At 39.8% G+C, this 14261-nt stretch overlaps 1 protein-coding gene across 1 annotated transcript in view; it reads left to right on the top strand.

Annotated features, from left to right (window-relative positions):
• Positions 1-14261, top strand: part of MAPK1 (mitogen-activated protein kinase 1) — a 34119-nt gene that overhangs the window by 14173 nt on the left and 5685 nt on the right. Inside the window, exons 2-8 of the mRNA XM_061466060.1 lie at positions 2555-2737; positions 3760-3949; positions 8356-8472; positions 10195-10309; positions 10842-10973; positions 12897-13006; positions 13735-13862. Of these exons, the coding sequence (XP_061322044.1) occupies positions 2555-2737; positions 3760-3949; positions 8356-8472; positions 10195-10309; positions 10842-10973; positions 12897-13006; positions 13735-13851 (964 nt within the window). The 3' untranslated portion in view covers positions 13852-13862. The remainder of the gene's footprint in view (positions 1-2554; positions 2738-3759; positions 3950-8355; positions 8473-10194; positions 10310-10841; positions 10974-12896; positions 13007-13734; positions 13863-14261) is intronic.

The raw sequence follows: 14261 nt of genomic DNA on the forward strand, positions 1-14261 counted from the left end.
CATTTAGTCAAGTTACAGAAAAGCTCATGTTTCAGAAAGTGACAACAGAAATAAATCTGGTGTCCCTTTTAATGTTTCAGCTAGGTAGTACTTTGGGTTTGCTCTCTTTAGCTGAGGTTTTGCAGGGGTAACTGCACTGCATGCTCAGCTACAGTGGTTTAGTGAGATCTGATAGGAACAGAAAAATGACTGCATGCAGAAGGTACACTGGGGAGGAGATCGATCGCATCTTTGCTGCAAGCAGTCAGCTTTTTTTCATGCTGAGTCATGCATTTTAGAGTTGAACCATCTGAAAGCCAGATTACCCATCCTTTTTTAAATGACAGCACAAGCCTTCTGCTAAGAAAATGCTTCAAGAGCTACAAGAGAGGAAATGTTGGTATGTTTAATTGATGGATTCAAGTTCATTGAATCTATACAAGGAAAGAAGCGTATTTTTCATTAATAACCAATCTTTGCTTGAGAAGCAATAGCTTAGAGATTTATCAAATATTGTAAGAGATTAGGAGCTCTTTAAGCAGCATCGATTGGTAAATACTGGCATTTTGCCTTTTTCTTCTCAGCATAGCAGCTGCTGTCCAGTTCTTTGCAAGGATTAAGATTCTGCATTGTGCGATTAAAAAATGACACAATACAAAGAAGGAGGTTTGAGATTTGGTTATGATACAATTGTCCATAGGATTCTTTAATTCCCAAATACAGGCTGTTTGTGCTTCAGAACTATATCTAGCTCTGTTTTCTGCCTGTTACTTGTCTCACTGGTATGTTGTAAACACCACAGGTGATTACCTGAGGAACTAAGAAAATTACTGTACACTAAGTGCTCTTGAAGGCTATGCCAAGTTCCACTTCTGGTACTTTGTTGTTATCTATTTTGGGACTTATGAACTGCTAATGTGTTATCTATACATATGCAATAGCAACAGTTGTAATGAATACTTGCTTGGCATGTGGAATTTCAAAGCACCCTGTGGAGTATTTTAGTTCAGTATTTCTAGGGGCAAATAAATTCTGCAGTCTGGCTGTGGTTATAGACTGGTGTTACGGATGCAGACAAGTCAAAGTGACGCTGTGGAGAAGTCATGCGGAACGATGTCACTGCATATGCATGAGGTGTATGAAGATCTTACTGACAGCACAGATTCTATGTCATTTTTAATAGTGAAAGTGAGAAATGTTAAACACTTTTGCACACAGTAGTAAGTTATGCCTCAAAACCACCTTCTTGCACCGTACTCTTAGTGTTAAAGAACCTTAACGTGGCCAGGCATTTGGATTCCTTTCAGGCCTCCTTTTCTGATTGGGTTTTTGTATTTTATTCTACTTTATATCTCATCAAAGTAACACCAATTTCAAAGAATCTTCTGGGACATGATTACGGGAAATCGGTGGAATGTAAAGCCCGTTCGGCTGCTGTGTTTGCGTTTTTATATGAAGTAGTTGAGGCTAATGGAAAGGTTTCAATGTAGGCTTGATTATGTTTTTATTTCCAAACAATGCAATAGAAATTTCAAAGAAATTTGAAAGGAATGAGGATCATATGCACATATTTAAATTCTAATTAACTACATCTACTTCTAATACAAATAGAAATTATTATGAGATGATTTGTCATTCATATCAGCAAGACCATAGAAAACATCATAAAATTTGTAAGAATTCATAACATTTTTACTACCTGACTCCAAATCTTAGAAAATGATGTGTATTTTAGTGAGCCATTTCCTTAGGGTCAGGCTGGGGTACTCAAGTGCGTAGGCATTTTGAAGAGGAATACCGGGGCTGCGTTATTGCTGTACCTGGCAATGGTGCTCTGAACTTCTGAGATGCCAGCACTGGAAGTGTAGCAGCCAGTGTGTGTGTTAATCTGGGTCATAGTCATGTGTTGCCTCATACTGTTGCTTCCTTTGCTTTGTGTGTGAGGTCAGGTGCATTCTTTTTCTTCTTGAACTCTGTTTGGAATTGAACTTGGAAAGCTGCTTTCACAAGTTCTCCATCCCTTTTGTTCTTCCATGTCTGTCCTTCATGGAAAAACATCCAGTGTAGCTGGATGGAGGACTAAAAAGTTGTGACATCTGGAATTACTTGCAGGAGTTAGACATAGGATGTGGAGTTCTACTGCTTTTAAGATGATTTCTGAAGGCTTTTCTGCGCCCCAAAGTGAATTGATTAACTCAAGGAATTCCTGATCTCAAACTACTTTTCAAATACAGCATTTTAGAAAAAGACGAAAGATTCAAACTTGTTTGTTCCACAGACTGGTAAAGAAGATGCATACTTCTTTCTTTGTTCAGGTACCCCCGGATCAGCAGAATATTAAGTGCCAGTTGGGAAAGCCAAAGATGTGTAGATACCCAAATAGGCTGGTGATGGAACAACAGTATTTTGTCCATTCATCCAACTAAAAAATGTGCTGCTGTTGCCTTTCTTAATTTGATAAAAATAAATGTAAACCAAATGTGCCACCCCTATATTTAGTTGAATTTGTGTTCTTGCTTTCTGAATTGAATGAATTTAATATTCCTTGTAACTAATGTTGTTGATTCTTTTCTAGTTCTGCCTATGATAACATCAACAAAGTTCGAGTTGCTATAAAGAAAATCAGTCCTTTTGAGCATCAGACATACTGCCAGAGGACTCTGAGGGAGATTAAGATCCTACTGCGCTTCAGGCATGAGAATATTATTGGGATAAATGACATTATCAGAGCTCCAACTATTGAACAAATGAAAGATGTGTATCCTTTCAAAGTCTGCAGCTACTCTGCAGAGTGATGGTTGCTGCCTTCTCTGTTTTGTTTGTTTTTCATCCTGTTCGTTACTATTATTGTAAATTGAAGGGGAAGTTCATAATGTTTGATTGGTTTACAGATAAATAAGTAGGTTTGCTATGTGGGTGAACACTGGTTTTCTTTCAGGAAAAGAAACAAATAAGCTTGAGAGATGATTTAGTTTAGTTACTTCATCTCAAAACTATATTTGCTCTTAATAAGGCTGTTGCTAGAACTGATTGCTTTGAGGAGAAAATAAACTGACCAGACTGCTGTAAGTGTCTGAAATGTTCTTAAAGAACAGAATGGATACATCCTGGGGGAGGGGGAAATTAAAATAAAGCAGAACCCAACCCCCAGTGTTTCAGTGCTTCCTGCATGTGAGCCAGTCTGAAACTGCACATGGGCAGGTAAACACGCTGAATACATGCAAATCTGTCTTTTTTGTTATTCTAATTGTTCTTCCCTGGGAAACTTGGCTTTGCGTAGCTAGGACTTCATGTGGATATCTAGTGTATGAAGTAGTCTTAGCTAGGAGACTCTACCTGATATACAAGGCCCAGTTTAGTCAACCATCTTAATTTCCCCAAGTCCATGAGCATTGGTTCCTATTGGTTTTGGGGGTCTTTGCAGATGTCTGCCAAATAAAAGCCAAAAGTACATGTAGGCAGGAATGGAACTGAATCTAGGTCAAATGTATTCACTTCGTAAATTATCAGAAAATCAGGCTCTAATATAAAAAAATTGAGATTTATGATGATTAATTTGAGGACTGCGTGCTTGTGCCTCTGAATTCTGTAAAGGGCTCCATTATGTAACAGGGTTGATTTGATTTAAAACTTGTAAAGTAAGAAGCAACTACATAGTTTCAGAATTGTCACCAAACAGGCAAGTGAGAGAGAACTTGTTACAGAAGTTTCACTGGGTGCTGTGTGTGGTATCTAACATGACACAGTTTGGTTTGCTGCCTTACATCTGATGCCTTACAGATACATTGTGCAAGATCTCATGGAGACAGATCTGTACAAGCTCTTAAAGACTCAACACCTCAGCAACGACCACATTTGTTATTTCCTTTACCAGATTCTGAGAGGGTTAAAATATATCCATTCAGCCAATGTGCTTCATCGTGACCTCAAACCTTCAAATTTGCTGCTTAACACCACTTGTGATCTCAAGGTTAGTTGAATTTTGCTGCAATGGTCTTCATAAACTACCTGCTGTAGCCATGAATGCAATTTTGTTACCGGTGCTTAGTGTGATTTTTATGCTAGAAAGACTGCCAAAACGTTATTGGTTTTGATAAAGTAATTATTAAGGTTTGCGTGACTAAGAACTTGCTGTTATGCTGCTTTAATGAGTGCACCGTTGTTTCCATCTGGAGGCTGACTTTGAAACAGCCTCTTTTGAAAGTTCAGTGAAAACACAAATCTGAAGCAGAATTGTTTTTACCTAGAAAGTAAACTCAGAACTGTGTATACTTGTCTTAATTTGTCTGTTTACACTGTTCATTGTTCATTGTTGGAAAAGGACTTTGTATTAGTGGGTAACTAAAATGGCATGTGAAATTCAGTGCTGATTAAACGCACAGCAATTACTTGGAGAGAGAATGTTTCTAATTTGCATCTCCAGTGATGGGTTCTCTACCAGTTAATACTACAGAAGGATGATCTTAGAGCTGTTATGATTCCTGGAAATGTCAGCTCAATGCATAATGGCATTCACTAAAGCAAATCAAGTGTGAAGAATTAGAACAGAAATAGAGAATAAAACAGAAAACATGCCTTTCTATAACTTTGGTTTTGAGTCTTCAGTTCTATGTGGTCGTAGTTACCACACTTATTCCTGTGATATCCTTTCAAAATGAGGAGACCAGGACTTCAGAGTGCTTCTCTCCATCAGGAAGAACAGTTTAGCCTAGACCTTCTCTGCTGGAAGATACTGCTTGAGGAAAGAAAGAATACAATAGAATTTTATCAAATTTAGTGGCATGGGGGCGGTGAATAGAAAACATTTGTTCACTGTCTTTTCTTGTTAAAAAGCCTGGGGATGAAAGGATGGGGTGGTGTACTCAGAGTGAAAGGGCAGCATTGTCAGGCAGTGGGATTTGGTACCAGAGGATTGCAGATATTACAGATAACGTGATTTAAAAAAAACACCAAGCAAGTTAGAAAAAGCTGTTGAACCCTACCTCTGGATGAGAGTCCTGTGGTGGCAAACCCATGGAAGGTGAGAGAGACCACTAGAGAAGCACTAGGGGATGTTCCCTTTTACGCTTTACGTTATGTATTTGCCTTGGCCACTGACGGAGTGAGATGACGGAGCTTATGTTGCTTTGATCTGACATGGTACAACTGTGCTTGCTGTGTTGCACCTAATTACTCTTTGTTTATTATAGTAGCTCTACCTTCTCAATTTTAAAAACCAAAACAAAACAGAAATACCCTCTTCAAAATGCAAACCACCTGCTGGTTGTACAAGTTTGTCACAATTCCAGGCAAAGTCCTTGCTGTTCATGTGCTGGTCTGTTCCCAGTATTGGCCACACGATCGGTTCTCTTTACATTCCTGCTGCTGTTTGTCAGCTTTTCCTAATGCTGGACTGGTCAGCTCTGACTATTGCTGTGGGATTTCAGCAGCTGTTACCACATCAGATCCCTTTGAGGCATTAACCCATTCATGAAGGAAAGGGAGTAAAATCTAGGATGACTGTGCAGTAGAAGCAGAAAAGAACAGTTTGAGTGTAGCTCTGTTATGTGCAAATAAAGGCAATAAATAAAACCAGGCTCACTTGTGTTTTAACCCAAGTAAGATGGTCATGAAAAAGAAGGTAAGCTCACTGTATGGTGTAATAGTACAATATGACCTTAGTGGGTACTGCTGTAATTTCTTTATAAAAACAGCATGCCACTGCAATCTGTGCTTCCTGGTGCAGAATATGGTAGTCTGCATGACAGAGCATATGCTTTTTTATAACCTGAAGGGAACTCTGGTGTTGTATTAACACCACATCTAAAGTTTAAACAACAGAATTGGAGAGAAAACCAGTACATGTTAGTCCTTGTCTGATGAATGCTGAACTTGCGCTAACTTGTTTCTTTTAGGGCTGTTCTGCAAGTCTGTGTTGGCTATGTACATGTGCATGCTTACAAAGTTGATTATTGTACATAAACTCAAAACACAGCTACTGTGAAAGTGAAAAACAAATCACACTGTCAGAAGAAGGAAAGCAGAAAGTTTGTTCACCTTCAGCGATAATGCTGGTAGCTTTTTTCCTTTAGTGGTGTTATCTCTTCTGGAGCTCTGAGTCCTGCAGGTTCTAACAAGAGCTCCTTCTTTCTTTTCCCTTAAAAGTGATCTTGACCTCTGGGTCATAGATTCCGACTCCAGGAAAGAAATGTATGAGTCTCCATCTATTGACAAAATTTGTCTGTGAACCCTGTATCTTGTCCTGAACAGCTGAAAGGCTCAGGGCAGAAATGCAGAACCTGAAGGTTTCTCTTTCCCGAGGCTGTGCTACAGACTTAAATGAGACTCATAGTTCTTTATTTCCATTCAATAGAGTAGCTGCTTTGTTAAATATGTTCAGATGCCATAGGCCAAGAGCTGTCTGCCCAACCAGGGCGCAGCTGGTCTGTGTGCTGCACCCCTCACACCCCTCACACCAGGACCTGGGGCAGAGCTGGCCTCACCAGCTTCTCTCTCCTCCTGCCCTGCTAATGCAGCTGGTGAGAACCCTGCTAACAGCCAAAAGCCTCTTCTTACAGCTTCGGCCTTGATGCCTTTCTCACTATATTGTGTTTCTTCTTTTCAGATTAATCTGTTCCTGCTCTAGGCAGCAGGAGCTTTTTGTCATTTTAATGAGCTTTCTTTGTCATTAATCTCCCTTTCCATCCCATGTCCATTTTTCTACTTCAGAGATTCACAGACATCTTCTGTAACCCAGTTCTTTCTCCTCACTGTGGACCGGGGAGTGTCTTTCTTTTGTCTTAATAATAACAAATCATAGCACTTGTGCAGAATTACAGCATTATTCTTAAGCAAAGTCTCCTTGCCTATAGTCTTACAGAGCTTTTTGATGAGGTTAGGAGAAAGAGATTACAACAACTTTGTCTGCCAGCATAATTATTTTTCTGAAGTCCTCTGCAGCTTCTTTACTTCTGTCCATAGAGGAGACTCTTCTGATTATTTGTACCAATTCACTTTATATAAGCTGCTAATTGCACACAAGGCAGCTGCGCTGTTTCTGTAGCCTGGGAAAACCTTGACATGCTTGAAAGGGTTCTCTTTGGTTTTGTTGTCTAAGGATTTGGGTTTGGGTTGGGTTTTGGGGGTTTTTAGTTGTTGGGTTTTTTTTTAAATACATATCTAAAGTCAGAGGAGTCATCCCGTGCAGCCTGGCTTACAAATGTCATCATTGCCTTTTCTTCAGTCCCTCTGTTTAAGTCATCTGCTGTATCTTGTTTTTCAGATGTAGCTTTTAGTCAGCTGAATCACTTCTTCCTTGGCTGATACAGCAGTCATTTCACAAGGTGTCCCTCAAGGAAGATAAAGGAGTAGGTTGCCAGGGCACAGGGAGGTTTCTGGTAGGGTTTCCATTACAGTCTTTATTGACTACAACATATTATTACTTTACATTTTTAATATTATCACTGTGCACAACTGTTGAAGAGTAAACTATTATAAAATGCATCAGAGGAACCTACAATCTGTTTGCCACTCCTGCATTTGATGCCTCAGTTTTTCTGAGAGTGCAGATTTCCATGCAGATACATTCTGTGGAAATTAATCATTATTATAAACCAGTATTTTCTTGGTGGTAGCAAAAGCATATGAATGTGTCTAATGTGCCACACCACAAGCCTGCTGTGTACCCTGGGGAAAGAAGAAAGGATCAGCTGCTGTACACTAGAACACTGTCTCTCTTCACATTTTCAGTGCTCTTAATTTACCCCTGGGGAGAGGACACTAAATGGCTGTGAAGGCCATGGGGCCTCCTCACCAGAGTATAGCTAAACCCACTTTTCTTTGTGCTGAACTCACTAGTCTAGATCAGAGTTTATTTTAATTTTCATGGTTAGATAAAACTATTCCTGATAGAGGGTTAAGAATATTTTTGTTTTTTTAAGCCTGTGCTTCCTTCAGGACCTCTGATCTCTCCGGTCTACCCTTATCTTGTGAGTGGATTGGAAGTTTCTCATACAAAGATGCAGTTACAATGGGAGCTTTTGTGAACAGGGGTATTGAACTTTGCTACAAGTGTTGGTCAGTAGTTTTGTTTTCTGGAAATGTTAATCTTTTTGTTTTCTGGTCAGTGTCTAATAACAGGCTGGAGCAGAGCATCTGCCACCTCTCTGCCAGACAAGGGGTGAAGTAAACCCACAGTGGAACGTAAATCATGTGCCAGGAACATCTTTTTTTCCCCCAAACCTTTATTCTTCCTGGCTCCTCACAGAGTAATTGATTACTCCTTGTACTTAATCCTTTTCTTTGACCTTTGTGCAATAATTGGTTTCTAAAAATCCAGGTTGCCGTCACCAGGTGTCTAATCTGCCTTCTTATTTTTCCTAATTTCTTTAAAACCAGATTTGTGACTTTGGACTGGCTCGTGTTGCAGATCCAGATCACGATCACACAGGATTCTTGACAGAATATGTGGCCACACGTTGGTACAGGGCTCCTGAAATCATGCTGAATTCTAAGGTAAGAACCACAGCACAGGCTGGTGCTTCTGGTGCTGGTCATTCACCTGCAAGTACTGGTTTTGCTTTACCCCCTGCTGTGTTTTTAGGATCAGAACACATGTGTAGTCTTGAGGAAGTGTGGTAATGGACAGCTACTGGCTTGCGATAAGTTTTTGATTCCAGATACAATTATTGAGTACTACAAATCAGACATTACGTTTATGTGCTCCCACATGTACAGTTCCTTGCTGGGAGACTTCTTTCCATCAAATGCTCTTCCACACTTCAGGATAGAAGCGTTAGTAAGGAGAGCGCTTTACAGCTGCCTTCATCAAGGCTTGTTGCTAATGTTGCCGTAATGTTATCTTGACATCTTAATTCAGGTTTAGAATGCATAGGAGGGTGAATCTGACTCTGAAGGCATGTGATCATTGTTGTGTGTCAATCTTAATTGCATTCCCATACTCGTAATGAAATCATCTCTTTGATTTCCTTATACTTGGATTTATTCTTATGTTTTTCTGTGGCTGCTTTAAGGTGTGTCCAGTGCCTGTATGGTGTGAGTAATGGGTGTCCTTCAGAACCTTCAGCCATACTCTTGTTAGCAAAATACCTCTGTGACATCTGCGCTGTGTCTGAATTTAACACTCCTTGAGGATGATGATGTTTCTGTAGGGTTGCTGCTTTGCTGACAGCTGGCTGGGATTTGCTGTGGCAATAGAGTGTGTAATGCTTTTAGAAAATAGCCATCTGAGCAATTGAGGGGGTTTTACAGCTTCTTGGGTTTTAAACTCACATTGAGGCCATAAACATAGAGCAACTTCACCTTATTTCCAGGTATCCTCATATACTTATCTGCAGCCTTTATAGAAGATATTGTGTGTTTCTTAAGAAGTGATCAGCATAACATTTCCTGGCCTATAGCCAGGATTCCTTTTAGAGTAATAGTGCCTTCAAAACAAATAACCAAGTGATCACATCCTGTGAAGCCTTCTGTGGATTCAGCAGAGTTTTTGGCTTCGGTTGGAAGCTCTCTGCTGAAAGGAGGTGGGCAGTGGGGGAACAAGGCAAGATAGTTCCTGGGACCAGGGCTTCTAGAGATGAATGGGCCCCATGTGGGCTTCTGAATAAGAGCCTTCTCTTATGGATGGCGCAGGTTACCTGTACACATTCTCCTTATATCCCACTTACAGTGTTGGCCTCTTCACATCATGTCTACTACTGGCTTATCTGTTGTGTTGCAAATTGACTAACCAATGCTCTGTGGTGCCCTTCTACCCCTTTCCTCAAGGCTTCTTATTTGTGTGGTGTTTGGGTCCTGTTGGGAAGAACAGGACCTGCATATGTTTAGCACACTGTAAGGAGCTTTGGAATTCAGAAGAATAGCTTATTTCCAAAATTGTTAGTTTAAATTTTATTGCCAAAATTTGTTAGTTTAAATTTGCTATAAAATCAGGGAGCCTCAGAATTTGCAGTTGGCAATATGTGTAGCTGAATTTCGAGAATCCTTTTGGAAAAGCGCATCTTGCCTACTTCAGTTCTTGCTACCCCTTCGAAGAACTGTTATGATGTACGGTTCTTAATTATTTCATTCTGTACAGAAAAACCAAAGAGCATTAACAAGCATGACTCAGATAAAAAAAGCTGTATTTGCGTGCACTTCCACAGATTACTGAAGTAACATGTTGCTGCAATTACGCAGAATTCCTTTGACGACAACGTGTTTTCACTTTACTTGCAGGGTTACACCAAGTCTATTGACATCTGGTCGGTTGGCTGCATTCTGGCAGAGATGCTCTCCAACAGACCCATCTTTCCAGGAAAACACTACCTTGACCAACTCAACCACATCCTTGGTAAGAGTCATGTGTAATGGCATTTCCACATCCATCTGCCTCTCTACCAACAGGGCTGGGCTTGGTTGCTCCTGTCCTGCTCTTGTAGCTCAATGCTACAGGGAGCTGTAGGTGCATCACCTGGTCCCTGCAGTGTTTTCTACCACAAATCATTGAACTGGGGTGGCAGATAAAGGCTACTCAGCAATTTATTTACTATATCAGCAGAGATGGTTTTAAAATAGAAAATAAAATTAAGAAGCTCAAATTAGGTCCAGGTCAAAGTGGTTTTTATGTTTCTATAGATATGCCACTTAACAAATGTTTTAAACAGATTGCTGATCATTAGAAACTTACGCATTTGTTTATTTACAAGAAATAACTTAAACCTTCTTTATGAAGGTTTCTAAAAAAATTCCAAGCTATTCTGTATTGTTAAAGCATTTAGTCTGAAATCATCTTCTGTGCAGTTTTACCACTGAGTTTAGCAATTGTGATGTAACTGTTTAATGTGCTTTTCATGGAATGCAGCACTGTTTGTATTTATTTTTAGGTATACTTGGATCCCCTTCCCAAGAAGATTTGAATTGTATAATAAATTTAAAGGCCAGAAACTACTTGCTTTCCCTACCACACAAAAATAAGGTACCATGGAACAGGCTGTTTCCAAACGCTGACCCCAAAGGTATTTTATGCTCTATTACATTGTATCAGAACATAATGACAGGGTAGGAGTTTTAAAACCACCCTAAGAATTGATCTGTATTGGAAACAGAATATACAGGCCCCTTAAAATGGCAGTATAAAGTTAATAAAATCATAAACCATCATGAAACCCTCATACTAGCTTATTTTTGTAAAGCAGTTATTAGTAACTCCAAGATTACGTGTTGATCTTTAACTGACAAGTGGAATGTAAATCCTAACTCCTGCTACTGTCTTTGAAAGCACGATACAGTACTCGGGTACTGAACATGGGCATTGGATTCTGACACAGGCACCAAACAAATCTTGGACTTTGTTTCTAAAATCAGATATGAGAGCACTGCTTATTGCTAGACTTGGTACGGTTTGCACAGACTGCATGTCAGCTCTGGATCAAACGGGATAATATCAGTCTGAGTGTGAAAGGTTAAAATTTAATGGGATTAAAAATTCCGTTATGATAAGTGGAGCAGAAGTTCTAAAAGCAAGGCTGTAGTAAAGGGCAGATATGATTTTGATTGGCCAGATAGCTGTTAACTTGGCTTTTGAATTCAACTTCATGCAGTGTAAGGGTGGCTGTATTCACAGGACAGTGCTCTTTCACCTGCTCTGACACAATTCAGAAGTCACTTTTTTTTTTGGCTGATAAAATAATTTGCTGTCAGTGAGTACGATCAGGTAGTGAGCGACCACGTGAAAGCTGATTTCTGCAGGTGGAGCTGTGTAGAGCTGGTTATCCCTGAGAGAAACAGCAGTGATTTATTCTGCTTTTGTAATAGTGCTCATCAGTGTGAAAATTTCTGCCATGGGGTTCTGACAGCTCAGACTGTAGCAGTGCTGATAACACTGAGCTGTTGGGGAGCATGCTGTTTGCATGACTTCTGCAGCGCCTTCCCATCTGCATCTTTGGAGTAGCTTTAGAGCAGTTTTTCAAAGGGCTGCTTGGCCGTCACTGCCATGAAAAGCACTGTGCATGATGTGCTGTAGCACAGCTTGAGCATGCGAGTTCCAGTCTTTGAGAACTGCATCACAATATTTCATGTTAGTGGCTGTGCAGGTTTGTAGCTTTTTCAAGCTGCCACTGAACACAGTGGCAAAGTTCAGTCTCCTCTTCAGTGCTTGGTACACATCTCGTCCTGGTGTGAAGCTACAACTGCTTTTCTGCAGTAAAAAGCTTCTATTAAAGTTCTGTTATGTGGTGAGAAGGACTGGAATTTGGGATACTGCAGATATCTTTGGGCTTCTTGCTATAGTAATCATTCTGTTTTCTTTTCTTGGAAAAGGAGAATGTGTTACAGCAGAGTTACTGCAGTTATTCAGCTATTGTGATTTGTAACATTTGTCCAGAATTTCATCAGGCCTCACTGTCTTCAAGTTGTTTGTGAATTTTTTATGAGATGTCTCAAACAGATTTTGCCTGAATCTCATGAATGTGGATGTATTTGCATCCTGGCTGGAGAGTGTGTCTTGGGCCATTAGTTGCACTAGGATGGTTACTGTGATAGTCTAGAACTCCTAATGACTTCTGGATGGCATTTCCTTCTGTAAACAGCCAAGTTTTCTTTTCAGAATAAGCACATATTCTTGATTACTTACTTATTTCAGAAAAGCTCTCTCTTTATTTGGAGTTTTGGCACAAAGATTTGAGTGAAGCCCAAAGACCAGATTGGGCCAAAGGCAGCTGTAGCCAGGGAATGAGGTGGGCTGGCAGAGGCCTGAGCTGCAGGAAGCAATCTGTTGCTTCTGTTACTGCTCCTACAGCTGGGGAGCTCCAGATGTAAATTGAAATCAGCCCAAAACTTGGGGTAAAGTGTATTTTCTGTGCAATATTGGTGTTTGTAACAATCTTATTATACCTTGGGGTGTGTATTAAACTCTTGCTCACTTTGTTTTTCCCTCTTAGCACTTGATTTGTTGGATAAAATGTTGACCTTTAATCCTCATAAGCGGATTGAAGTGGAACAAGCTTTAGCACATCCATATCTGGAGCAGTATTATGATCCAAGCGATGAGGTAAAGACACTGTTAAAATGTCAATGTTAATGGTTTAGCAGGTTATTTTCTTCGTTAGTTATTTTAAGGGCAGTGTTTCTGCTGCTCTAAGGGAGTTGAAGAATTAATTGCATCAATTTACCAAAATTTTATATTTCTTGTTCCAGTACAACATTTTGGAGGCACAACACAATAAATAGAGGCTAATTAAGGTGTCCTCTCCTGAAAATGGAACTCCTCAGCTCACTATGGTCTTACTTAATGTCTGAGATGAAGGGGAATGACTGGGTTCCCCATCAGATTATGCATTTAGAACCCCCGAATGTGAACTCACTGTGGTTTAGAATGCAAATCTGCTGAGATTTCAGGTTACTTTTGGTACAGAAGTAGATGAGGAAAAAGGTGTAGTTTTCCTTAAAGGAGAGATATGTTTGTTCTGAGAAATACAAATGTTCCAGCTAATTTTTCTTCAGGTAGATACTAAATTATGGGCCTTTAAGAAATATTTTTAACTTTTGGTTGAAATTTGTGTAGCTACTTACTATGGTTTGATTTAAAATGTGGTAAATTAATATATAAAGCACACAGAGGGCTAGCAGCACAAGTTCTGCCTTGAAGACTGCACAGGATTAAGTATTTCTGTGAAGCGCATCTTCAGGTTTTTTTCCCCTATACAAGGAGTACATGAAATTAAGCAGAACAGTAATATTAATATTAAAAAAGCAATAACATTTCTTTGTATTATTAAGCCTGTAGCTGAAGCACCCTTCAAGTTTGATATGGAGTTGGATGACTTGCCGAAGGAGAAGCTGAAAGAACTGATTTTTGAGGAAACTGCTAGATTCCAGCCAGGATATCGATCTTAAATTGTGCATAGGTAAAGTCCCAGCAGCAAGAGAGCACCTGGGCAGGGGGAGAGGTTTTGGATTTTATTGCCATTAGTGGAGTGTTGAACTTGCCTTTCTTATTGATATGGTAACTGCCTGTTAAAGGAGAACTGTGTGGTTACTCATGTGATCTCAGTCCTAGTCGGTTATTGAAGAAACAGTTTAGTTTTGCCTACCCCATGGAAGGGTCTGTGGGGAATCCAGACAATTAATTGTCAGAGCTGTAACCTAAAAACCAGGCAACCGTTTAAAGAACAGGAATTACATTAAATACTGCTTCTTGGAATGAAACCTATGGTAACACTTTGAAATGCAAATTTTATTCAAAAAACATTTTAAGGGGAAATGTTTTTCGTATGCTGCAGACTGTTTTGGCGTATGACTTCAGA

The sequence above is a fragment of the Pezoporus flaviventris genome, unplaced genomic scaffold (genome assembly GCF_033815535.1).
Source record: "Pezoporus flaviventris isolate CSIRO_AGI_PZ_B2104156 unplaced genomic scaffold, CSIRO_AGI_Pfla_v1 ptg000041l, whole genome shotgun sequence".
Lineage (NCBI taxonomy): Eukaryota > Metazoa > Chordata > Aves > Psittaciformes > Psittacidae > Pezoporus > Pezoporus flaviventris.